The 27,347-nt window shown below is 48.2% G+C and overlaps 2 protein-coding genes across 2 annotated transcripts; both read left to right on the top strand.

Moving 5' to 3' along the window:
* The first annotated feature begins 252 nt into the window (after positions 1-252).
* LOC307193667 (cytochrome c oxidase subunit 6C-like) lies at positions 253-602 on the top strand. The gene has a single exon (XM_079935959.1). The coding sequence runs from the start codon at positions 260-262 to the stop codon at positions 485-487; it is 228 nt and encodes a 75-aa protein (XP_079792085.1). The 5' UTR covers positions 253-259; the 3' UTR covers positions 488-602.
* Positions 603-9,883: 9,281 nt separating this feature from the next.
* Positions 9,884-13,566, top strand: KRT18 (keratin 18). Its single transcript, XM_079937674.1, has 7 exons — positions 9,884-10,379; positions 11,166-11,248; positions 11,533-11,689; positions 12,242-12,406; positions 12,514-12,639; positions 12,821-13,044; positions 13,385-13,566. Exons 1-7 carry the CDS (start codon positions 9,966-9,968, stop codon positions 13,503-13,505), a joined length of 1,290 nt encoding a protein of 429 aa, XP_079793800.1. The 5' UTR covers positions 9,884-9,965; the 3' UTR covers positions 13,506-13,566.
* The last annotated feature ends 13,781 nt before the right edge of the window (positions 13,567-27,347 follow it).

Below are 27,347 nucleotides of genomic sequence, written 5' to 3'. Positions count from 1 at the left end.
AAAAGAAAGAAAATACAAAAGTAAGCCACAGATTGGGAGAAAATATTTGCCAAACACATTAACTCAAATGAATCTTAGGCCAAAATGTAAAATCTAGAACCATAGGCCCCTGCCCGGGCCGCGCTCACCGAAAGTCGGGAGGCTGGCCCGCGTGCCGCGGCCTTCAGGTCCGGGTCACAAAGTGGGCCCTGTGGGACCTGCTGGAGTGTTCTTGATTGCGTGACCTTGAAATAGTCCGCTGTCAAGGAGAAAAACTACCATGGCTTCCAGTTCTTTGACAAAACCTCATATGCGTGGCCTTCTGGCCAAGCGTCTGCGATTTCATATTGTTGGAGCATTCTTTGTCCCCTTGGGAGTTGCAGCTTTCTATAAGTTTGCTATGGCTGAACCAAGAAAGAAGGCATATGCAGATTTCTACAGAACTTATGATTCCATAAAAGATTTTGAGGAGATGAGGAAGGCTGGTATCTTTCAGAGTGCAAAGTGATTTTGGAATATAAAGAATTTCTTTGGGTTGAGTTCCATGGAAGTTTGTCACTTACCTGTGTTCCTGAACTATGAACTACTAATATCTGGGCTAAGGAATAGTTTCTCATGATAAACAAACGATTAACAAACAAACAAAAAAATCTAAAACCATAAATCTTCTAGAAGAAAACAGAAAAAAATCTTTGTGACTTTCACATAAGCAAAGATTTCTCAAATACAGCAGCAGGGCATGATCCTTAAACTAAAAACTTGATAAAATGGACTTCTTCAAAACCAATAGCTTCTCCGCAAGAGACACCATTAAGAAAATGGAAAGACAACTACAGACTGCAAGAAAATAGTTGTAAATCACATATATGATGAAAAACTTAAATCTAGATATATTTTTAAAAACTCTCATAAATAAATAATAAAAAAGACAACCCAACATTTTTTTATTTAGTTTAATTTTTTATTGAAGTATAGTATATTTACAATGTTGTGTCAGTCTCTGCCATACAGCAAAGTGACTCAGTTATATACAGAGAGACATTCTTTTTTTATACATTCTTTTCCATTATGGTTTATCACAGGAGATTGAAAATAGTTCCCTGTGCTATACAGTAGAACCTTGTTTATCCATCCTATATGTAATAGTTTATATCTGCTAATCCGACACTCCCAGTCCTTCCGTCCCCCAGCCCCTACCCCCTTGGCAACCACAAGTCTGTTCTCTATGTCTGTGAGCCTGTTTCTGTTTTGTAAATAGGTTCATTTTGCCATATTTTAGATTCCACATATAAGTGATATCATACAGTATTTGTCTTTCTCTTTCTGACTTATTTCACTCAGTATGATAATCTCTCATTTCATCCATGTTGCTGCAAATGGTAATGATTTCGTTCTTTTTTATGGCTGAGTAGTATTCCATTGTGCATATGTACCACATCTTTATCCACTCATCTGTTGATGGACGTTTAGGTTGTTTCCATGTTTTGGCTATTGTGAATAGTGCTGCTATGAACATAGGGGTACATGTCTTTTTGAACTATAGTTTTGTCTGGTTATATGCCCAGGAGTGGGATTGCTGGATCATATGGTAGTTCTATTTTTAGTTTTCTGAGGAACCTCCACACTGTTTTCCGTTGTGGCTGCACCAACTTACACTCCCACCAACAGTGCAGGAGGGCTCCCTTTTCTCCACACCCTCTCCAGCATTTGTTATTTGTAGACTTTTTAATGATGGCCATTCTGACCAGTGTGAGATGGTACCTCACTGTAGTTTTGAGTCGCATTTCTCTAATAATTAGTGATGTTGAGCATCTTTTCATGTGTCTCCTGGCTATCTGTATGTCTTCTTTGGAGAAATGTCTATTAAGGTCTTCTGTCCATTTTTTGATTGGGTTGTTTGTTTTTTTCTTGAGTTGTATGAGCTGTTTGTATATTTTGGAGATTAAGCCCTTTTCTGTCCTATCATTTGCAAATGTTTTCTCCCATTCCATAGGTTGTCTTTTTGTTTTTTTATGGACAACCCAATATTTTTTAATGGGCAAAAGATTTGCACTGACACTTCATCAAAGAAGAGATACAGATGGCAACAAAAGCACATAAAAAAGATGCTCAACATCATTAGTCATTACGAAAATACAAATTAAAACGACAATGAGATATTACTACACACCCACCAGTAAAGCTATAATTTAAAAAAAGAAAAACAGTAGAAAGTGCTGGTGAGGGTGAAGAGCAATTGGAACCCTCATACATTAGTGGTGGGAATGCAAAATGGTACAGTTACTTTAGAAAATAGTTTGAACACAATATTATAAATTAACTAAACTTCAATTGAAAAACAGTTTAGCAGTTTTTTATAAAGTTAAACATATATTTATCATACAACACACCATCCCATTCCTAGCTATTTTATCCAAGAAAAATGAAAACTTATATCCACACAGAGAACTGTGCACAAATATTTATAACACCTTCATTCATAATTACTAAAAACTGGAAACGACTCAAATACCCACGTACTGGTGAATGAATAAACTAATTGTGATACCACCATACAGTAGAATACTATACAGCAATAAAGAGGAACGAAGTGCTGATACATGCAATAACATGGGTGAAACACAAAAGCATTATGCTAAGTGAAAGAAGTCAGAGACAAAAGGTAACGTGGTCTATGATTCAATCTACGTGGCATTCTGAAAAAGGAAAAATCATTGGGCAGATTGATGGCTGCCAGAGCTGGGGGTGGGTGAGGGAGACTGACTATGAAGGAATGCAATAGGACTTTCTGAGGTGATTAAATGTTTTCTATCTTGATTTATGGTGGCAGGTCTACAACTGTATCCATCTGTCCAAACCCACTGAACCGTATCCCTGAAAAGAGTGAATATTTCTCTATGCAAATTGTACCTCAATAAATCTGAATTTTTTTAAAGAAAAAAAAAAAAGATGCAGGAAGATCCAGCCTTACATCTAATAAGCTTGACTTCTTTGGGAATTCCCCAGCAGTCCAGTGGTTAGGAGATCACTCTTTCACCACCAAGGATACAGGTTCAACCCCTGGTCTGGGAACTAAGATCCCACAAGCTGCACGGCACAGCCAAAAGAAATCTTTAAATAAAAAAGATTTCTTTGAAAACTCCAACTGGGGACAATATCCAGTGATGGGCAGGAGATACATATCTGAAACTCAGAGGAGGGGACTCTGTTGGATACTGTAACAGATCACAATACCGTTCTATCTGTAAAGACTTCTCCTTGACCCCCTTGTCTCTCTAACAAGCTCTTGTTCATTTTTTTGAAACTCTGCCAGAGCATTCCCTCCTTCTTGAGGTTCTCCACGATCCCAACCCTTCCACCTAAAATGTGAGCTCCGCAAGAACAACCTTATCTGGCTTTTCTTTGCTGTATCCCCAGAGCCTAGAACATGGCTGGCACATAACAGCTCCCTTACAAATTGTTAATGAATGGATGAATTATTCCCTCCTCTGATACTACCTTAGAACTTTTCATAGCACCTATCACACTGTATTTTTTTGGTCTGGTTATCTTCCCCTCTAATAATCATCTCCTTGATTATTATTGTTTATTTTTATTTATCTCTGTATCCCCAGCTCACTGTAGAACTGAACTAAACTGAGAGACTTGAACCTCCATGCTGATGATTATTGCAGCAGAAGAAGGCAGGGGAGCACTGCTATGCTCCAGGCCCTATCATGCACATTTAATTCCTGCAACAACAGATGAGGAAACTGTAGCTCAGAGAAGCTTACTAACTTGGGCACCCGACTTGAACGAGGTCACTCAGCAGGCAAACAACAGAGCTAGAACACAGACTCAGATCTGCCTGACTCCAAAATCTATGCTCTTTTCCTATCCTTTCTTTTCCTTAAGATCCTTAACTCCATGATTTCAGCCACCCTTAAATGATATCGTCTGCTCTGACCCCAAACTCCGACAATCCCCTCTCTGACATGTCACATCTCGTGCTCCCTTGTTTTCTAGACTGCCATCCATCATGTCAGCTCCCAAGCCCTGGACTCCTTTTCCTCTGAGTTCTTCTGGTTGTCTTTGCTTTCCCACTCAACCCACCCCAAGAGTCTATTTCAACAATGTTGTAAATCTAGATTCCTTTGCCTCTGAGTTTCCACCACTCCCTCCCGCTCATCTCTCAGCAAGAGATTCCCCCAGGATACAGATTCTCATGTGGTTGGTCTCATCATGGAGCCATGCTGTGTGACCTTCACTGGGACCTCAGAACCATTCACATAGCCTCATGCACCACGGGTAGACCATGTTACCTCATCACGCGTGCCGCAGGCTCCTTCTGCCTCTGTCCTGCTCTTCCCATTGGTAGAGAGGCAGAAGCATGTAGAGGTTACGTATGACAAATCCCAGGTCTGCCACCTACTAGTACTAGCACTCTTCAGGTTTCCGCTGAAATGTCACTTCCCCTAGGCTCTTAGGCTGGGTTAGCAGTTGCTGCTATGGGCTTCCATTGGGCCCTGGACTTGCCCTGGCCCAGCACCAACCTCACTCCGTGGTCATTGCTTGTTTAATCACTGATCAGCCTGGCTAAACAGTATCATCCTGAGGACACCTTCCATCAACCTTGCTCCCTACAACAGGGTATCACCCCATTTTCTCCTTTCCTTCCCTGACAAACCTTTTTTTTTAATTTTTAATTTTTTTTCTTCGCCATACCATGCGGCTTTCAGGATGTTAGTTCCCCGACCGGGGATCGAACCCATGCTCCCAGCAGTGGAAGCATGGAGTCCTAACCACTGGACCACAAGGACTGAACCCGAACCCTCAGCCGTGAGGGCACAGAGTGCTAACCACTGGACTGCGAGGGCATTCCCCCAAACTTCGTAAAAGAAAAGTTTACGTTCTGCTTCCACTTAGCACTAACCACTGACTCCTTGGCCTTCCAGCATCTGGCTTTGGTCTCCATCACTTTACTGGAAGTGCTCTGCTTCTCCACAGCCTCCTTGATCTCTGTGCGCATCTGCCCCTCCTTGAAACTTCTTCTCCTTGGCTTTCATGACAGCCCTCTCTCCTGGTCTCTTTTGGGAGCTGGCAGGAGTCTGGACCTCCTCTCCTCTCTCCTCTCTTTTCCCTCTGTCTCTTCCTCCTCTTCTTGCCTTGGGTCCCTCTATGCAGATTCTGCCCACGTTTTTTGTCTGATCTTTTTCCTTAGGCCACCTCATCCACACCAGGCTTTCCCCCAGATCCTCTAGGGGGATGGCTCCAGACAGGGCTACCGCATCTGCCTGTGCAGGTCGGTCAGTGCACAGGCCAAGGAGACAAGGAGGAGGCTGACTTTGTCCAGTTTTTGCCAAGGCCCTGAGGGCTAGCCTTGGCTCCACAAGCTGCATTCCATACCTCATGCCTCTCTCGAGCTGTAGCCTTGCCTGTCTAGCTGCTCACAGGACAGTTTCCCCAGACATTGCTAGTAGATCTGCCGAGTTCAAAGCCAAAAGGAGAGGGACTGGTAGAGACGTGGCCATTGATGGGATGATTTTGAGACGGGTTTTCAGCCACTCTACTTTTGCATTTCGCCCCCTTTTCCATAGACTCAGTTTTAGCTGCCCCTGCCCTGTGCCCAAATTGAAAGTAAAGAAATAGTGATGAGGAGGGAGCAGAAGGCTAGAGGGTAGTGAGAGCAAAATAAGGGACCTGGGAAGGCAAAGAGTAGATGGGGGCAAACCAGACAAGAGAGGAAATGAACTGACTTCTTCAGCTGTCAAAGCCCTTCCAGGCAGATTGTCTCATTTGGTTCTCATGAAAGCTCTCGGAGTAGATGTAACTATTATCCTTATTCTACAGCTGAGGAGACCAAGGCAAGTAAATTTGCCCAAGGTCACCCAGCCAGCAGTGGAACCTTGAACCCAGGTCTTTTGACACCAAGTGCCACACTCATCCCTGTGCGCCACACACCTCTTGGCAGATTGGAAAGAGGTGATGGGCTGGGGGATGGCATTGAGGTAACGGGGCTGTACCAGAGGAGGGACCAGGAGTACCAGGGTCAGACGGGGGAAGGGGAAGGGGTCATAAGAATAGGAGAGGCCACGCCTGGTGGGTGAGAGCTGGCTTTGCCAGAGGAGACTGCAGGGGACGCCAGGGAGCTGAGGGGACTCTGGAAGGGCCAGATTTCCTGGAACCCTCTCTGAGCTTTATCGCTGGAGATTCCTGGGCAGCTACGTGTTCTTCATGATCTTTCCTTCCTTTATCCCTGGAAAATAACCCAGGATACAAGCCCAGCTGAAGCAATGGTATAAAAGTACCAGAGCATTCTTTGACCTTCCCAACCCTGGGGGAAAGGGCCTGGCCCCAGAACCCCTCCCCCAGTCTACACTAGACAGGCAGGTCCAGGTTCTCCAAATGGGGCAGGGACACTTCCAGGGACATTCCCAAAAGTCTTGAGGGATTCAGACTGGGCCTCGCTCCCAACCCAGCTGCCACCCCCATCATCCCACCTGCCTCCACAGCCTACCTAACCACACTCCTCGGCCCCCCTTTTCATTAATTGTTTAAATCAAAATCATTTATGGAGCTCCCGCTACCTGCCAGACTCAGGGCTGAGCAAGAGGAATTCCCACTCAGAACCCAGACTCCTTTCCCTTGGGTCTCGCCCCTTTCCTCCCTCTGTGTGTTCTCTTCCTCGGAGGCTCTGCCCCTAATTCAGTAGCCCTTGGGGTCCTCCTGTGGGAGGTCCGCTGGCACGCTGAGCCCTGCACTGAGGGGAGCTGAGGGGAGCCTCCCAAGCCAACCTCTCACCCGCCTTGCTGCCCCCTACTGTTCCCACTAAAAAGACCTCTCACTGCCCCCAAGACACTCACACCTTTGGAAGGCCCTTTCCGGAGTCGTTTTCAATCCTTCAGTCCTTGGAGATGATGGTGAGAATCCGACTCCCGCCCCCGCCCTCCCCCGCCCCCTGCTGTCTGGTCTATAGACCCCAACCATCACACTTCAGTTGCTATTCTAAACACCCCCCTCCTCAGGGTTGGGTACAAAATTTACAGACTAAATGATAAAGCAAAGCCTAAAGGGCTCCAGGCCCCCATGATCCCCCAATCCCTTAATCTCCCCACTATCTAGTTCTCCCAGGGCTGTGGCTCCAGCTCTCCAAGGGAGAGCGTAGGGAAGGGGGAGGAAAGAGCTGACCCGCCCCCTCTTATCAGGGTCATCTCGGAGTTTACTCAGTAGTTAAACCTGTCTCTCAGGTTCCCACCAGCTCCCCCTCAGCAGGACACCGGAACACAGGGCAGGATGGGGGTGGGGGACCATTTCCCCTCCTTCAGGACCCCCCTCTGCTGAGCTCCTTTACTCCACTCGCCTTCTCATCTGTCTTTGTTCCGGCCTCTCACCGGGACCCTTCCTGTTCCTCCTACTCCAGGGACCGGCCTCACCATCGCCCATCCCACCACCACCCCAGAGCCCCAGTGCTGGGAACCTGGGGGCCCGAAACTTCCCCCTCACACCCCCTCCCCAGCTCTCCCAGAGGCTCTCAGAAGAGTGAAAAGGCCCTGAATCACAGAGGAATCTGGATGTGGTGGAAAAGGGCAGCTGGTCCTGGAAACCTGAGGTCGGTATTTGCCCCGGTGCTGCAAGAGGTCAGGAATGTGGCCACTAACATCAGCTATGGGAGATAAGACCTGGCTGGCAGCTCTCCTCCTCCAGCCCCAGACAGTGCCTCCCTCCCCAGGCCCCAAAATGTCCCAAGCAGTTGGAGTGGGGCAGGAGTCAGAGAAAGACCTGGAAAGGAGTTTAGATAAGAATCCTTAGATCTGGGCCTGATCCCTGTTGGAATTCAAAGTCCCCTAGGGGTGTTAAGTGACTTAGAAAGAGTCCTTGTATCATGCAGACATCTTTACAATTACACTGACCCCCTCACAGCTGCCCTCCTGGAGATTTACTCCCCAGTAAGTAATTAGCACTTGTTCAGTGAATAAATGAGTAATAATTAACATTCATATCAATTACCACCCAAGGAGATAGACTGGACAGGCTTTCTTCTCCTTTTACCAGTGAAGAAACTGAAATGCAGAATTAAGTGACTTCCCCAAGGTCACACAGCTGGCAAAGCCCACAGATTGTCTGACTTCAAGTTTAGCAAAAACAGCAAAGGCAATACATCACATCTGTAACCTCTACACCTTATTGTGCAATTCTGCACAACATGACAATCCTGGAACTTCATGGGGGAATGTGAAGGTGAAAGCAGGAGAAACCCCTTTGACTGACGGGCACTTCTAAGCTCCCAGAAATCCTCCATGCAAAACTAGTGGGCATTCATTTGTATGCTAATTTGCATCCCATTTGCCTTTTGACCTTCAGCAGGCCCTGACCCTCCCCTGGCCAGCTCCCACCCTGACCTGCTCCTAGCCAGCTCCCTTTGGGTGCTGAGGGGCTTTCCTCACCAGAAGGTGCCAGGCCTGGGATGATCCAGGGCCAAGCCCCTCATCTGAGCAGTGCCTCCCCTCTGTCTGGTCCGTTGACCTAGCTACTCCTGGGGCCCCTCCTCTTCCCATTCCTCCTCTCCCATCTGCCTTCACCTCTTCAGTTCAGATGGCAGCTCGATAAGAATCGATAGATCCTCCCCAGAGCAAAGAGCACAGACAGGTGTGTAATGCCAGGCCCTGCCAGACAAATGAGCTGCTGGTGGCAACAGACTTGAACGCCCAGTACCTCAGGATTCCTCCAGCTCATTCAGCAGAGGGTCACCATCCAGCTTCAGGGGTGAAGGGAGCAGGGGGAACTTCCCTACGTCCATCCTTCTCACCCATATCCTGACATAAGCTTCCTGGAGGAGGCAGCCCCTGGGGACAGGCTTGGGATCCAGAGAGCCTTTGGAGGAGAGGCAGGGGAAGGAGGGGGCCTGTCGAACAGTCTTAGTAAGGAGGGAGAAAGGGCTGGCCACCAGTGCTGAGTCTCAGCCAGAATGTTTGGAGGTGTGCGTGTCTGTCCTCTCAGGCCCCATAACAAATGGGACACATGACAGTCTCCATGAGGGATTATTGGTCTCTTTCCACTGCTGCTCTCCCAGCAACTAAAACAGGGCCTGATGCACAGTAGGTGCCCAAAAAATATTTGTCGAACTGTAAGTGCTCAGAAATATTTGTTTACCCAGGGTGTGGGTGAGGCTGATACGCAGGTGTGTAGAGGTGAGGACTCCTGTTCAAACCACAGAGTGCTCGAGGAAGGCCAGGCCTCAGCGGCAGTGGGCTGAGGGATGGGGAGGGAGTGGGAAGGTTCAGAGTGAACGTAATTGGTGAGTAAGCGTTTCTGTGGGTAATTGACGATACACGTGCATAGGATAGGGGCTGAGTGTGTGCTAGGGAACAAGTGCAGGAGGTCACGATTGGGAACCAAGTGCGTGGGGCGGTCGAGTGTAAACCAGCAGACTTGAGGCTCAGAATCGCGTTTCTCTTCCTCTTCTCCAGCCCCCAACTTTTCTTCCCCAGGACTCCTAGGGTTCCGAGATTCCCCGAGATGCCCCCTGCAGGTGGGAACTTGGGCTGCAGCTGAGGACAACGACGGAGACTCACACCCGACCCCAACACTCATCCCCCAAATTCTCAACCAGGCCTGTACCTCCCCTACCTGGGGGGGGGGTACCATGACGTCATTTCCTGCCCTGAAGTCCCAGCTGCCAGAGCCAACTTCACCTGCTGCCCACGGCTGTCCCGGCCCCACTCACTCACCGCCACCCTGGGGGCTGGAGGGTGACCTTAGCAGGACTGTGCTGAGGGGGCGGGGAAAGGCTGGAGAGGGTCAGGAACCTGAGGCGCGGAGTCCCCGCGGTCCACCTGTGGCGCAGGCTTCCGCGCTTCCGCGGCGACTCTGGTGGCGGAGGCGGGGCCTGTCGGGGGGCGGGTTCCCACCCACCCCCTCCCTGAGAGCTATAACTTGAGTTGCGGACCTCACACTCTCCCCGGCCCAGCACCTGAGTCCTGGCCTCGCTCTTTCCTCGCGGAACAAACATGAGCTTCAGCGCCCAGTCCACCTTCTCCAGCTACCGGTCCCTGGGCTCCGCGCAGTCACCTGGCCACGGGGTCCGACCGGTCAGCAGCGCTGCCAGCGTCTATGCAGGCGCCGGGGGCTCGGGCTCCCGGATCTCCGTGTCCCGCTCCACCAGCGTCCGGGGCGGCTGGGGGTCCGGGAACCTGGGCGCCGGGATGACCGGGGGTCTGGTAGGTGTAGGGGGCATCCAGGGCGAGAAGGAGACCATGCAAGACCTGAATGACCGCCTGGCCTCCTACCTGGAGAATGTGAGGAGCCTGGAGGCCGATAATAGGAGACTGGAGAGCAAAATCCGGGAACACCTGGAGAAGAAGGGACCCCAGGTCAGAGACTGGGGGCACTACTTGAAGACCATCGAGGACCTGAGGCTTCAGGTAAGGGGGCATGGAGGGAGCAGCCCCAACTCCCAGCCACGTTTGACCCTCCAGTTATCCACTCCCCTCTTCCTCTCCCTCCCCCAAGGATAGGAATTTTAGTAGGGTGGGGTGCACGCACTCCTTCCCCTTGTCTATCTCCCGCCCCGCCCCCAACTCCACCCGCAGAAGGTTAGGAATGCCCCTAATTTCCATAGACATCGCCCCTGGTCACAGGGACCCCAAGGGTGGTGAATGGGCACAGGAGGGCGCCCTTCCCCAGGACAGGGTGGGAAGAGGAGGGGGGAGCTTCGCAGAGGAGTGGACAGCATAGAGGGAAGTGAAACAAGGCTCAATAAAGAGGGCCCAGACACTCTGGCTTCTGGTGGAGAGGGGACAATTGGAGGGGTTAAGCAGATGTGGCTATAAGGCTGAGTCATCTGGGAGTAAAGAGGAGGCCCACAGGTGGGGCGGGGGTATGCGGAGCAGGTGCACTAGGAAAAATGCTGGGAGAGGGCCAGGGAGAGGGCGGTTTAGTAACTGCTCACTTCCGGGCTGGCCAGCCAGCAGAGGCCTAGAAGGAAGGGCAGCAGGAGACTGGGAACGCTGGGATTTGAGACTCCAGGAAAGGAGGGAACAGTGTGAGGGGGCACAGGTAGAAGGGGATAGGTATACAAGGAAAGCCTCTGGTTATTCCAAGGACTAGGAAGGGTTTTTCGCTGAGACACATGACACCCTCCACACACTCAGCCCACCCCATCACTGACTTCCCATTCATGGAGCGACCTCTCTCTACAATCCCCCCAGATTTTTGCAAGTTCTGTGGACAATGCCCGCATCGTTCTGCAGATCGATAATGCCCGTCTTGCTGCTGATGACTTCAGAGTCAAGTAAGGCTGGGGGCTAGGAAGCTGGGGTCCGTTAGGGGGATCTTGTTCAGCTGTGGGTAGAGCTGGGTGGATGAGAGTGAGGCTCCATCAGTTTATTCTTCACGTAACCCAGTGTAAGAACACTGTCCCCCAAGTGCCAGGAACAGTGCTCAGAGGATTACTGCCTGATTTGTGAATCAGGTGGCTGGTTTGCAGTGGGCATGGGGCTGCTCTTAGTAGGTGGCATGGGTTGAGAAGGTTCAGGATCAGAGACAGGGCCCTTCCAATCACCTCCGCTCCCACAGGTATGAGACAGAGCTGGCCATGCGCCAGTCTGTGGAGAATGACATCCACGGGCTCCGCAAGGTCATTGATGACACCAATGTCACCCGGCTGCAGCTGGAGACTGAGATCGAGGCTCTCAAGGAGGAGCTGCTGTTCATGAAGAAGAACCACGAGGAGGCAAGCAGGGGACCCTGGCCAAGCCAGGAACCAAGGGACCAAGATGAGTCTGGGCCGGGGACTAGACGGAGCAGGCCGCCTGCAAGCCGCCTTGCAGGGGAGTTTAGAACTACCAGCCCGAGTTCTTCTTCATCAGACTGTTGCCACGCTCGGTGGGTCACCTGAATTAGAGTGTGATGAGGTCAAAAGGCCATGGGTGAGAGGATGAGATGAGGACCACAGTGGAAACAGCTAGCAGCAGAAGTGAGACCTGATGGAGGAGGTGAGGGAGGAAGGTACAAGGAGCAGGTTTGTAGATGGAGGGACAGGGTGAAGGGAGGAGAGAGAAACCACCACCTGTGAGTGACAAGCATGGCGTTGACAGCTGGCATTTTAGCCATCTGGAGTAGAAGGCGCAGAACTGGCAATGCCCAGAGAGCAAAGTCAAGAGATTCCCCTGTTCTGTTCTCCAACTGATCCCGTAGGCTTCCTGGAAGAGGCAGTCACAGGTGAAGAGGCTTCCTGGAGCTCTGACCCTGAGCACCTCCTCACTTTTGTCCCTTTCTCCTTTAGGAAGTAAAGGGTCTACAAAACCAGATTGCCAACTCTGGGTTGACCGTGGAGTTGGATGCCCCCAAAGCTCAGGACCTCGGCAAGATCATGGCAGACATCCGGGCCCAGTATGACGAGCTGGCTCAGAAGAACCGAGAGGAGCTGGACAAGTACTGGTCCCAGCAGGTACACGAGGGAGAGGGATGGATGCCAGGCTAAGCACAAGAGGCACGAGGGTGCGGGAGGGAGGCCGACAGAGAAGGAGGGACCTGAGGACTATATCCGCCCCGCAGATTGAGGAGAGCACCACAGTGGTCACCTCGAAGACCGCTGAGATAGGAGCTGCTGAGACGACAGTCACGGAACTGAGACGCACTCTCCAGTCCCTGGAGATCGACCTGGACTCCATGAGAAATCTGGTGAGAGCCCTCAATGCCTTTCGCTCAGAAAGAGTTGTTTCTCTCTGTATTTCCCACCGCTTCTACTCACTACCCTAGTACCTGGCAAACAGTAGGCACTCAAAGTTTCAAAGAGGGCTGAAAGCTGCAGAGACTCTCCCTCCACCCTGTCTCACCCGACCCTCTCCCTATGCCCCTGCAGAAGGCCAGCCTGGAGAACAGCCTGAGGGAAGTGGAGGCCCGCTATGCCATGCAGATGGAGCAGCTCAATGGTGTCCTCCTGCACCTGGAGTCGGAGCTGGCCGAGACCCGGGCGGAGGGGCAACGCCAGACCCAGGAGTACGAGGCCCTGCTGAACATCAAGGTCAAGCTAGAGGCTGAGATCAACACCTACCGCCGCCTCCTGGAAGATGGGGAGGACTTCAGGTGAGTGGGGCTCTCCTCCTACCTGTATAAGCTGGGGTCAAGCTACCACTTCTCCCCAAAGCCTGAGCTTTTGTAAACCCCCCATGTGCCTGTTCATTGGTACCCACTGAGCACTGCGCCGGTGCTCTGTGCGTGCCCCGAGAAGAGAATAGACTAAATATTGCTCCTAGCCGTTCTTGGAGCACAGGTGGAATTTGGCCTTCAGTTTTCCTTTTATGGAGGAAGCAGCGAAGGGGCACTGGGACATGCAGGCGGGGATCGGGAGCCTTCTTTTCTCCACTTTCCTTGTTTCTCTTTTCTCTGCGGTGCTGTTTATAACTGGGGCTTTGTCTTCTGTTAGTCTTGCTGACGCCGTGGACAGCTGCAACTCCATGCAAACCATCCAGAAGACCACCACCCTGAAGTTCGTGGACGGCAAAGTGGTGTCTGAGACCTCAGACACCAAAGTTCTGAGGCATTGAGTCAGCAGAAGCAGGGTGCCCTGGGGAGCAAGAGGCCAATAAAAGTTGAGACATTACTGCACATCACTTTGTGTCTTCCGTGGCTCATTTCCTACTGCGAGCGTACGAATGCCCTGACTCCATAGTCCTATCCCTCTGATCAGGCAGAAATTGCCTCTGAGCCCAGAGGTTTCATACGGGTTGGGGAGTGGGCAGAAGAAGGGTCTGGTCACCTTCTCAGAGAAAAAGAAGGGAGCCAGTAGATAGGATGGGCCAATGGCAGTGGGGAAAATTACAATAGAATTGTGAATCTTAACCTTAGAGAAAACTGATCATAAAGCCCCCACCTGACAGGTGCTCCTTAGTAGAAATCTGAGCCTGAGAGGGAAGTGGAGCCAAGGACAGAGGGCAAAGGAAAGGGGAAGAGGCGAGACCAGAGCACAACTGGCCCTCCCCATCCCTGTCACCCTGCATCCACGACCCACGGCCCACTGCTTCTCCCCACACACCCTTCCTACACTCAGCCCCAAATCAGTGGTCCCCTATGCTCTGCTCATTCACTTAATTGAGAATGGGATATGATTTTTAAGAGTCCTAGAGGTCTGGCTAGAATTGGAGTAAATGCAATCATGGCAGGTGAAGGACTAGTCTACACCAGTGGTTCCCATCTAAGTAAGTGGTCCCCTTCAGTAACCACCCAATTGGGTAATAATGAACACTTCCAGTTCTGTGCTTGTGTGTGTGTGTGTGTGTGTAAGTGGTTTTCTTGTAAATAATTGCAGTAATAATTATTATCCTGTTAATTGCTACTATGCATTGAAAGTTTGCTTCTTGCTTGGTCCTTGGCCAGGTTATTTCATGTAATGCTCATGATCATCCTGATGGAGTAGGTATTATCTCATTTTTTTTTACATTATATAGACATTATATTATTATTTTTTTTTTTTTTTTTTTTTTGCGGTACGCGGGCCTCTCACTGTTGTGGCCTCTCCCGCTGCGAAGCACAGGCTCCGGACGCACAGGCTCAGCGGCCATGGTTCACGGGCCCAGCTGCTCCGCGGCACGTGGGATCCTCCCAGACCGGGGCACAAACCCGTGTCCCCTGCATTGGCAGGCAGATTCTTAACCACTGAGCCACCAGGGAAGCCCTAGACATTATTTTTTCATATTCTTTCCCATTATGGTTTATCACAGGATATTGAGTATAGTTCCCTGTGCTATACAGTAGGAACTTGTAGTTTATCCATCCTGTATATAATAGTTTACATCTGCTAATCCCACACTCCCAATCCATCTTCACCCGCCACCCCCCAACCCCCGCCTTGGCAACCACAAGTGTGTTCTCTATGTCTGTGAGTCTGTTTCTGTTTTGTAGATAGATTCATTTGTGCCATATTTTAGATTCCACATATAAGTGATATCATATGGTATTTGTCTTTCTCTTTCTGACTTACTCCACTTAGTATGATAATCCCTAGTTGCACAGTTCTGTGCTTTTGATTGGAAGTGTGTCATCTAGTAGTGAAAACAAATACGCTTTGATTGGAATGATAATTTACCTTTTTAAGTTAAAAAGTATAAAAAACAAGCACAAAATACAAGCAGAAAGAAGGAAAGAAAAATATGTCCCATTCCACTCCCCAGAGGTAACCACTGTAAAATAATTTCCTAAACTAGACATATACAAACACATTTTATTGTAGGTACACAGGCTCATACTGTTCATCTTGATTTCTTAAACTCTGCTTTCTTCATTTCACAGTATAATTTGGACACCTTTCTGAATCAAAATATGCAGACTTGCTTTTTTTATTTTACCCAGATGAATGAATTTGGAATTTCTTCTACCTTCATGTGGAATCCATATGCATATTCCATTTACTATAAGGATATCGTTAGCCCAATACTGAGGGGGGGAAATGCAGAACTGTAGTGACTATGCATTCTGTCACCTCCCCTGTTTCAGTGCCAATTTCAATTAATTTTTTCCTACCCATTGTCCAGTTGAATGTTTATAACACATAAATCTGCTCTTAATCTGCAATAAAGAATAACTACTACACTCTACAAATTCTTTCTAAAAATCAGAACCTTGATCTGTGTAATGTCCAATCATGCTCCGCAGACCAATTTGAGAAATGATATCTAGGTCTTTCCTGACCCTCGCCTTAGTAATTTGTCAACCATCTAGTTTGAGAAACATCATACAAAATATATCAGCTTACCTGGTGGCGCAGTGGTTAAGAATCCGCCTGCCAAAGCGGGAGACGTGGGTTTGAGCCCTGGTCCAGGAAGATCCCACATGCCGCAGAGCAACTAAGCCTGTGCGCCACAACTACTGAGCCTGCGCTCTAGAACCCGCGAGCCACAACTACTGAGCCCGCGTGCCACAATTACTGAAATCCATGCACTCTAGGGCCCTTGCTCCACAACAAGAGAAGCCACTGCAATGAGAAGCCCGTGCACCGCAAAGAAGAGTAGCTCCCGCTCACCGCAACTAGAGGAAGCCCACACACAGCAACGAAGACCCAATGCAGCCAAAAATATAAATAAATAAATAAATTTATTTTAAAAATATATACGATATAATTTTACATAAAATTTCTATTGCATCTGTATAGGAATGATGTTGGGATCATTATTTTATTTATTTATTTACTTTTAATAATTACTTTTTAAAAATTTATTTATTTTATTTGTTTAGTTTCGGCCGTGTTGGGTCTTCTTTGCTGCGCACGGGCTTTCTCTAGTCGTGGCGAGCAGAAGCTACTCTTCGTTGCGGTGCGCGGGCTTCTCACTGCGGTGGCTCCTCTTGTTGTGGAGCACGGGATCTAGGTGCGCAGGCTCAGTAGTTGTGGCGCACAGGCTTTGTTGCTCCGCCACATGTGGGATCTTCCCCGACCAGGGCTCGAACCCGTGTCCCCTGAATTGGCAGGAGGATCCTTAACCACTGTGCCACCAGGGAAGTCCCTATTTTATTTTTTTTGTTGTTATTATTATTTTTTGGCCGCGCCATGTGGCATGCGGGATCTTAGCTCCCAGAACAGGGATCAAACCCATGCCCCCTGCAATGGGAGCACGAAATCCTAACCACTGGACCGCCAGGGAATTCCCTAGGATCATTATTTTAGAAGGAACTTCAATAATTTTCTCTCAGGTCTCGGCAACAACAACCAAAAAGAAAACTGTTGTTTGGTGGGAAGGGAGCTATTATATTTAATTTCACATATACCTCGTTCTTTTTAATAGCTGCCTGGTACTCTAGTGTGTGGAGTGCAAATTCACTTAACCAAGGTCTTCTAGCGATGCACGTCTTGGTCTCTAGTAGTTTTGCTTTCGCAAAAATGCTGCAATTAATGTTAATTAATATGCCCTGTGTGAGCATATCTAGGAATTTATCTATAAATTCCTAAAATGGTATGCTGGACTGCCATATTAACAAATATTTATGAAGTGCTTACTTTGTGCCAGGCTCTGTGATTATATACGTGGTAAAGAAAATTGGTATTGCCTCTACCTCGTGGAGGTCACAGCCTAATGGTCAACAGTATTTGCGTTTTTATTCATTCCTCACACAAAAACTTACTGAGCCTCTATTATGCACCAGCCACTCTTCTAGGCACTAGGGATTTTCAGTGAACAAAACAGACAAAATTCCTATCCTCATGGAGTTTATATTCTGGTGACAGGAGACAGATAATAAATGTGATATAGCATGTTAACAGGTGACAAGTGTTATAAGTTGGATAGAGGAGGCAGGGAGAATTGTAGTCAGGAAAGTGAAAAGGTGATGATCCCAGGATAATGAATCTTCAACTAATGGAAAACTGAGTTTTTACTTAAAAAATACAGTGTGTCTATTCTGCAGCCTCTAAAAACATGAGGGTCCTTGGAGAAAAGCTAAAGACAGCATTGTTCAAGCCCCTTTGTCCTTGAGAGGCCCAGAGGAGGATGAGGCCACACAGGCAGCCCCTAAGGGTGCAGGGAAGCCCCCAGAGGGAGGGGGGGGGCGTCTTTATCACTGTCAGGCCCCAAGAGAAGATGAGTCAGAGAGGCTGCAAAGCGAGCAGAGCAAGGGCTGCTCTTCCTGAGCCCCATGAGAGGTCACCTGGGAGCTTCTGCAGGCGGGGAACCCCACTGCCTCTGGGCGCCTGGGTTCTACTACCTGGAGGAAAACTTCCTACCTGAAAGCAAGGCGCCCTAGTGAGGCGCGTCTCCTCCTTCTTAAACCTACCTTCCCTGAATAAACATAACAATCACCTATCCCGCTTCTTCCTTCCCAATCTCTCTTCAACCCCTACTTTGTCCCCTGACCCCAGTCTTTGCAGGAGTCTACAGGATATGAATCCTTGGGGCAAGATGGGAGAGCTTTACTTTCTGACGTTTGTTTTAGGAAAGCCGTCGAGGTAGTATTCTTGCCCCATCTGCCATACCATTTTCCAAATGTGTAAGTATGACATGGCATGTGCTCCCTCTGACCACATAGGTGCCCCGGAAGTCTGATGAGCCCCTACAAAGGGTTGCGCTGCCCTGGCTGGCCACCACTGGAATTTAGCCAGGAGGAATCTATCTACCCGGGCCCTTAGCCAGGAGAGACTGATGTGGTACGGTGAGCAGACAGGCCTGAGACTAGACTGACCCCAGCCAACATTATGGGATGTGTACCTGCCCGAGGATGAAGCAGAAAGTCCCTGGCAGAGGCTGAGCAGTGTCTGCAACTAAGTTGATCGAAGTAACCCGAGATGATGCGTGGGGTATGACTAGCCCTCCCATCGGACAATGTCTCACAGTTCCCAGGGCCCTTATGCATTTGATCCTCATCACAATCCTGTGAGGTAGGCAAGGCAGTGGTTATTACTGGCTCTGGCCCAGAGACGTGGGCGTAGAGGCTCGCAGAGCTCATGTGGCTTGTCCGAAGCTACAGAGCGAGAAGCTTAACGCAGGAAAACACATCTCCAGATTCCCAGTCCCAAACTCTTTCCTGTGTGGATTACAACTTAACCCAGGGGTTCTCAGCCCTGGATGTACATTTGAATCACCTGGCGAGATTTATAAACAATACCAAGGCCAGGTCCCATCTCCAGAGATCCTGACTCAGTTGTTCTGAGGTTGGGGTGCAGGCCTCCAGGCAAATGTTAAAAGAGCCCCTAGGTGATTCCATTGGGCAAGCAGTGTTGAGAGTCAGACCCAAGTTGTACCGAGGGTCAGCACCATGGCCTTCCCTCCTTTCCTCACAGAAAGGAAAAAGGAGATCAAGGACTCTGGTGTGGTCTGGGCTGCTCTGAGCCTAAGAAAAGGAAATGGCAAGCTTGACCTTTTAAATTCTTTTTAAATTTAAATTTTAAATTCTTGTCTGAAGAGGACCGGGCTGCTCCTAAGAAAGACTTCCCAGATGAATCTCTTAACTCCTGTAGCCACAGGGCTGATGCCACTGAGGGAAAAGCCGAGAGATTAAGGAGGAATCCTAAGAATGGGCAAAGGGGCTTTGGGATCTGTGTGAGGATGCTGAACGCCCAGGCCCCACTCAATCTCACTGTCTGGCAGAGGCAGCCCTTCCTTCTCCGTCTAACGAGGCTGGTCCTGTCTTGCTTGGAGACTCTGTAAAAGGCTCACCTGAGGTGGTCAATGTGCATTGGGTGCCTCAGACACGTAACTAGGGGGACAAGTACAAAATCTGACCCTAGAGGAAAAGACTCACAAGATTAACAAAGATTTTTGCTATATTATTAAACATAAACTTGGGGAATATGGGTGGGGTGGGATTCTAAAGATGCTAAACCAGAGAGGAAGGAACACAGTTTTAGAATTGGGCTGATTTTTTTTTTTTTTTTTTTTTTTTTTTTTTTTTGCAGGGGGGGCCTCGCCTCGTGGTTTGTGGGATCTTAGTTCCCTGACCAGGATTGAACCCAGGCCCTTGGCAGTGAAAGCACAGAGTCCTAACCACTGGACCACCAGGGAATTCCCTGGGCTGAAGTTTTTAATATGGGTTCAGAGATTCCAAGCTCGGTGTGCTAACTCCAGCAGTTAGGAATGATTTTATCTCTTTCCTTAGTTAATTTGTTAAAATCTGGATTCAGGAGTGGTGTACCACAAATGAAGCTGCAATGCAAGAAATCCTGTTGCATAATGCAGAGAAAGGAATCCAAAGACTTAAAGAGAGAGGAATGTTGAAGCGGATTTATCATGTACAATCCACTCACTCATCCCTAAATAATTCCCCCAAGAGGGCCTAGGGGAAAAGTCCTTCACCGAGGCATTGAGAAATATACTGGTAAGAGAAGCACAGCCTGCTTAAAAAGGGCTGTGCTGATTTTTCTCTGCACTCAGGAATGAAGATGGACGGGCTGCTATGGAAATGGGCTTCCTGATTTCGATAGCAATGATGGATCCCAGCATGGAACAGCCAGGGGCAGCAGTTGACCACCAGAGGCAAGGTAGGTTTGGTTACCTTAAAAGGCAACCGGGCCAGCATAATAATCAGAATGGTCTGACCCACAGGAATCTTCGGCAGTAATTACCTGGTCATAGGATTCTAGTTCTAAAATAAGTAGGCGGTCTATTAAAGTCATCTTTTGTTTTTCTCTTATAAATGCGCCTATAAGAAATTCGCTTCAAGTCAAGGATATAAAAGTAAAAGAATGAAAAAAGAAGATATATCATGAAATATCAATCGAGAGAAAGCAGAAGTGGCAATATAAATATCAGGTATAGTAGACTTCAGAGCAAAGAAACCTTGCCAGAGATAGAAAGAGACGTTACGTAATGATGAAAAGTCAATTCACCGAGAAGACATAGCAATCCTAATGTGCATGCACCAAACAACAGAGCCGTAAAATTTGTGAAGCAAAAAAATTGATTGAACTGAAAGGAGAAATAGACAAATCTATGATTATAGTTGGAGACTGCAACACCCCTCTCTTATTAATTAATAGAACGACTAGACAGAAAATCAGCAAAGCTACAGAGGAACTCAAAAACAGCATGAACCAAGACCTCATTGTCATTTATAAAACACTCCACCAACAACAGCAGAATACACGTTTTTTTCAAGTGCCCACTGGACATATACCAAGACAGGCCATATCCTGGGCCACAAAACAAACCTCAAAAGATTGAAAAGAATTTAAATAATAGAGAATGTTTTCTCTGACCACAATGGAATCAAACTAGAAATCAACAGCAGAAAGATAACAGGAAAATCTCCAAAAACTTGGAAACTAAACAACACACTTCTAAGTAATCCATGGGTCAAAGAAGTCTCAAAGGAAACTTAAAAACACATTGAAGTGAATGAAAATTTACAAATGGTAGGATACAGATGAAAAATTAAATTAAAAGTGGTAGGATACAGATGAACCAATGTTGAGAGAGAAATTTATGCTCAGCTTCCATTTCGAGAACCTAGAAAAAGAACAGCAAAATAAACCCTTAGCAAGCAGAAAGAAGAACATAATAAGAAGAGCAGAAATTTTGAAAACAGTGACACAGAAAACAGAAAAGCAATGGAGAAAATCAGTGAAACAAAGAACTATTTCTTTGAAAACATGAATAAAATTACAAACTTCTAGCAAGACAGACAAATTAAAAAAGAAAGAAGAAACAAATTGCCAACAACAACAATGAAATGGGATTTTTTTTTTTTGTAGACAGAGACAAGATTATGCTAAAATTTATATGAAAAGGCAAAGAAACAAGAATAGCTAAAACAATTACATAAAAGTGGGAAAAATCAGTCTACATGATTTGAAGACATTATTATCACTATAGTAATCAAGATTGTGTGGTATCGGTGGAGGGACAGACACACAGATCAATGGAACACCATAGAGAACCCAGAAATAGATCCACACAAATATGCCCAAATTTTTGACAAAAGCATTAAAATAAATCAATAGAGAAAAAAATAGCCTTTTCAACAAGCAGTACTGGAGCAACTGGACAATTACAAACAAAAAACAACAACAACCGTCTTGACCCATGTCTTACACCTTATACAAAAATTAACTCAAAATTGATCACAAACTTAAGTGGAAGACATAAAACTATAAGGAAAAAAACATAGGAGAAAATAGAGCTCATAGACTTGACGTCAACAGCATGCTCTATAAAAGGAAAAAATTGCTAAGTTGGACTTCATCAAAATTAAAAGTGTTTACTCTGTGAAATAAGCTGTTCAGAGGATGAAAAAACAGACTAGGAGAAAATATTTGCGAACCATACATCCTACAGGTACCAGTGTCTATAACATATAAAGAGTTCTCAAACTCAACAGTGAAAAATAAACAATCCACTTAGAAAACGGGTTAAAGACCAGAAGAAACAGTTCCCTGAAGAGGATATACAGATGGCAAATAAGCACATGAAAAGATGTTCAATGTCACTATTAGGGAAATGCAAATTAAAATCACAATAAGAGATCACGACACACCTATTAGAATGACTAAAATTTAAAAATGGACAACACCAAAAGCTGGAGCAGATGTGGAGAAACTGGAACACTCATACATTGCTGGTGGGAATGCAAAATGGCACAGCCGCTTTGAAATACAGTTTGGCAGTTCCTTAAAAATCTAAACACATGGGGGCTTCCCTGGTGGCTCAGTGGTTAAGAATCCGCCTGCCAATGCAGGGGACACGGGTTCGAGCCCTGGTCCGGGAAGATCCCACATGCCATGGAGCATCTAAGCCTGTGGGCCACAACTACTGAGCCTGTGCTCTAGAGCCCGTGAGCCACAACTACTGAGCCTGCATGCCACAACTACTGAAGCCCACGCACCTAGAGTCCGTGCTCTGCAACAAGACAAGCCACCACAATGAGAAGCCTGCACCGCAACAAAGAGTAGCTTCCACTCGCCACAACTAGAGAAAGTCCGCACGCAGCAATGAAGACCCAGCAGCCAAAAATAAATAAATAAAATAAATTAATTTTTAAAAGAATCTAAACACACAACCCAGCATTTGCACTCTTGGGCATTTATTCTAGAGAAATAAAAACTTTATCTTCATACAAGAACCTGTACAGGAAAATCAACAACAAAGAATAAACTTAAGGGCTTCCCTGGTGGCGCAGTGGTTGAGAATCCACCTGCCAATGCAGGGGACACGGGTTCGAGCTCTGGTCCGGGAAGATCCCACATACCACGGAGCAACTAAGCCCGTGCGCCACAACTACTGAGCCTGTACTCTAGAGCCCGCGAGCCACAATTACTGAGCCCGTGTGCCACAGCTACTGAAGCCTGCGTGCCTAGAGCCCATGCTCCACAACTGGAGAAACTACTGCAATGAGAAGACTGCACACTGCAACGAAGAGTAGCCCCTGCTCGCTGCTAGAGAAAGCCCACTCACAGCAACAAAGACCTAACACATCCAAAAATAAATAAATAAAATAAATAAATTTATTTAAAAAATAAACTTAAAATAGCTAAAAACTAGAAGAAATACTGATGTCCTTCAACAGGTAAATGGTTAAATTGGGGTACCACATCCATGCGGTAGAATACTTCTCAGCTACATATGAAATAGCCCAGATGAATCTCCAGGGAATTATGCTAAGAAAAGCCAATCCCAAAAGGTCACATATTGTATGATTCCATTTCTATTCCATTCCTTTTTGTTTGTTTGTTTAATATTTATTTATTTGGCTGTGCTGAGTCTTTGTTGCGGCATGCAGAATCTAGTTCCCTGACCAGGGCTAGAACCCGGGGCCCCTCCATTGGCATCACGGAGTCTTAACCACTGGACCGCCAGGCAAGTCCCTCCTGAAATGGCAAAGTTATAGAAATGGAGAACAGCTTAGTAACTGCGGGGGATGGGATGGGGGGCGGGGGGGCGGTGGTTAAGGGGGAAATGGGGCCAGAGGGAAGTGTGCGTGGCCATACAAAGACGACACTAGAGATCCTTGTGGTGATGGAAATGTCCTGTATCTTTATCAATGTCAAAATCTTGTCTGTGACATAGTACTATAGTACTATAGTTTGGTAAGATGCTACCCTTGGGGGAAACTGGGTAAAGGGTACATGGGATTTCTCTGTGTTATTTCTGACAACTGCACGTGTGTACAATTATCTCAAACTAAAAAGTTTAATTTTTAAAAAATGGGTATGTAAAATGTTTCGCATTTATTTTCTCCCCCCAAAAAATTAAGGTTGCTTTTTAATATTCAATCCTTATCCTAAACATTTACGCGCGTTCAGCGCGCGCGCGCGAATACACACACACACACACACACACACACACACACACACACACACACGAGATTTTTTTCCCTTTGAGTGTTATGTGTTACGATAGGAAAGTTCTCCTCCTTCTTATATTAGGAGACTGAGGGTTGGTTGCAGGTGCCACAGGACTCGCCCTGGGACTTGCTCCCAGGAGCCCCAGGACAACCTGGAAACCAGGAGACTCTCCCGGGGCGGGGGGGGGGGGGGGGGTGCTGGGGAAGCGGCGGCAGGAAGCGCGGCGACCCTGCCCCAGGTGCGAACCCAGCCTCGGCGGGGCCACGGGACAGGCGGCACTGCCCTGAGCTCTCGGGGCTGCAGACACCCAGGCGCCCCCCGCTGACTCCACTGGGGACGGGGGACGCGAGGGGGGCGGGAGAGGCAGACCCGAGGATGTGGGGACTGAGCGAGAGAAAGGAGGGCGCGGGCCGGAATGCGACTTCCCCACGCGGTTTGCTCGGGACACGACCCGAGACGGCGGGCGGCGCAGAGCCGGGAAGCAGCTCTCCCAGCTCCAGAGAGTCCTTTAGGGCGAATTTTTAAGAGTTAGGGTCCCGCTTCCCACCCCTCGCCGCCCGTCCGCACGCCCCTCGCTCCCCGCGGTCCCGGGCTCTGGCGCCACCTCTCCATCTCTCCCGGCATCCCCATCCGTTCCCACCAGGCCTGTGGCTTTAAGGGGAATCCCCCCCCCAGACACAAAGCTTCTTTTTGTTCTCCCAGTTCCTCTTTGCCCCTCAGCCCCGCCCACGAGGACTGCGACCTTGGAGGAGGCCTTGGATGTGGTCTGGTTTGAGCAGGGCCAGCGGGTGCCAGGGCAGCGTGTTGGCCAGGTGCCCGCTGACGGAGATCGGGAGCAAGGACGGCTCCGGACCCAGGTTAGCCCTCCAGTTGGGCTGCCCAGCCACAAACCCCAGGAGAACCACTCACTCGCTGGGTGACCCTGGGCGGTTTCCTTATGTCAATGCCTTAGTTTCCTTGCTCCTAAAATAGGGCTAAGGGTAGTGCATGCTTCTTGGGGTTGTGGTGGGAATAAATGAATCAACAGGTGTAAAGCTTGTAGGACCCTGCCCAGCCCATAGTAAGCGTTATGTAAGGCTTGATATTATCACAGGTAGTTGAGCACCAGAATTCCCATGTCCTCTTCTCAGGTTCCATAATTGTCCCTGCCCTTTCCCTCTCTGGAAGGCCTGTCACAATCTGCTTATGCCTACTGTCACCAGGAATGAGAAGGGTGGTGCACAGACGCCCGCACACACACACCCCCAGTCAGTCCCCTCACCCCGGCCCAGGTCCGTCTCCCCTCTCCCCACCCTAGGGAAAGCCTCAGCTCTCCTTGGGAAAGGGGGGTAAGGGGGGAGGTTTTCGAGCCCCACCTGGTCTGGGTCACGGACCAGAGTGTGAAAAGCTGGGAGGTTCTAAAATCTGAATCCTTGTCCCAACCAGATTACCTCCATGACCTTGAGTCAGCCACCCTCCGGGCCTGATTTTTTTCCTGAGTGGAATAAAGATATTGCTTTTTTGAGTACACGTTTATTAGGTAGACACTGGCCTGGCCTGCCCTAACAACTTGAAAGGTTGTTGTGAGGATTACCTGAAATGATACAGGCGGAAGTGAGTCATGAGGTTCCACAGAGTTCCACACATTCTACAGTCCTGGAATTATAGGAGGCCTGCCAGGTCACACAGTGCCTGACTTCCCGCTCCTCCCACCTCCCAGCCCTGTCAGCTCCAGGAGATTAGGGATTTTTGTTTGTTTGTTTGTTTTTTCATTTTTTTGTTGTTGCTGTTTTTTGTGTTTTTTTGCGGTACGCAGGCCTCTCACTGCTGTGGCCTCTCCCATTGCGGAGCACAGGCTCCGGACACGCAGGCTCAGTGGCCATGGCTCACAGGCCCAGCCTCTCCGCGGCATGTGGGATCTTCCCGGACCGGGGCACGAACCCGTGTCCCCTGCATCGGCAGGCGGACTCTCAACCACTGCGCCACCAGGGAAGCCCCGAGATTAGGGATTTTGATCTGCTTTGTCCTCAGAAATGACCCCAGCCACCTAGTACAGTGCACATAATAGGTGGCCAATAAATGTTTGAATGAATGAATGTTCAAATTTGGCCTCTCAGGGTAGGAATCTTCTTTGTAGCCCTCCGGACATCTGGCTTCAGTGTGAAGACTTTAAGATAGCCTATAAGTATCTGAAAAAAAAAATTATATATATATATAACTGAATCACTTTGCTGTATACCTGAAACTAACACAATATTGTAAATCAACTACACTTGAATTAAAAAAAATTTTTTAAAGATAGCCTGTAAGTGACATTAAGATAGTGCCCCTGTTGCGCACTCTGATTCCAAAAATATTATTTCTACTTATACTGGGCTGAAATCTACCTCCTTCCAACTTTCTAGACACAGCTCTGCCTGCTGAAGTTACACAGAACTCCCTCCTCCATGAGATTTTATCTGTGAGTGATTATTATTCTCTTAACCTGTGTAGAGGGAGCCCCAAGCACTGTGTACAGATTTAGCTCCACTGCTGGCCTCAGCCCCACCTGCCTGGGGCCGAGCTGGGGAAGCACTGTTCTACAAAAGAACAACTCAAGGAATTTGAATGAATGGATGAATGAATGAATGGTTTTAGTGATCCTCAGGTCTTGGGAAGCTGTTTCTCCCAAAGGCCCGGATCAGAACATGATGAAGTGGCTGGTGCTGCAACAGGAGGGATTTAGGGTAAGCTTCTAGGGGTTCTCAGGCGTTGCAATGCCCTGGGCCTAAAGCACACAGAGCTCTCCCCCACCCCACCCCAAGCAGCAGGGTTGAGTGGGTGCCTGCCAAATTAACTGACCTTTCTCCACCACCCAACCTGTCAGGATCTGAAGACATTCATTTACACTGTTGAACTTCCTCCAGGCCTTTCCCACACATACCTGTGTTAGAGTCCTGCTTTGTGTCCCCAGCTAGAGCTAATGATTTATACTCAAGGCCAGATGAAAGGGCTTGGGAGGCCAGGGGGAAGGGAGGGAAGCAGGGAGAGGCTTTGAAGCCTCCTAGGTTTGGGGAATGAATTACAGTCCCTTGTGGCCCATGTCCTACACCCCAAGTTAGTTCCCTTGGCCAGACATATCGCTCCTTTCCCTCTTCTTCCAAAAGCCACTACAGTCTCTTCCAGGAAACCTTCCTCACTCTTCTCTATCCCCATCACCCTGCCCTACCCTGACTAATGTCTAAATGTCTCTATCCCCATCACCCTGCCCTACTCTGACTGATGTCTAAACGTCTCTATCCCCATCACCTTGCCCTACCCTCACTAACATCTAAAGCAGTATTTTTCAAATGGAAGGGTATGAGCAGAAGAGTTGACTAACCAGCATATAAATATATATATTTTTAAAAAATTAATTTATTTATTATTTTGGGCTGTGTTGGGTCTTCATTGCTGCACACGGGGCTTTCTCTACCTGCGGCGAGCAGGGTCTACTCTTTCTCTAGTTGCGGCGAGCAGGGTCTGCTCTTCCTTGCAGTACGTGGGCTTCTCATTGCAGTGGCTTCTCTTGCTGCAGAGCAGGGGATCTAGACGCGCGGGCTTCAGTAGTTGTGGCTCGCGGGTTCTAGAGTGCAGGCTCAGTAGTTGTGGCGCACAGGCTTCGTTGCTC

The sequence above is a fragment of the Stenella coeruleoalba genome (genome assembly GCF_951394435.1).
Source record: "Stenella coeruleoalba genome assembly, chromosome: 11".
Lineage (NCBI taxonomy): Eukaryota > Metazoa > Chordata > Mammalia > Artiodactyla > Delphinidae > Stenella > Stenella coeruleoalba.
Note: the sequence above shows the minus strand (reverse complement) of the source record. Positions and strands in the feature narration are given on the sequence as shown.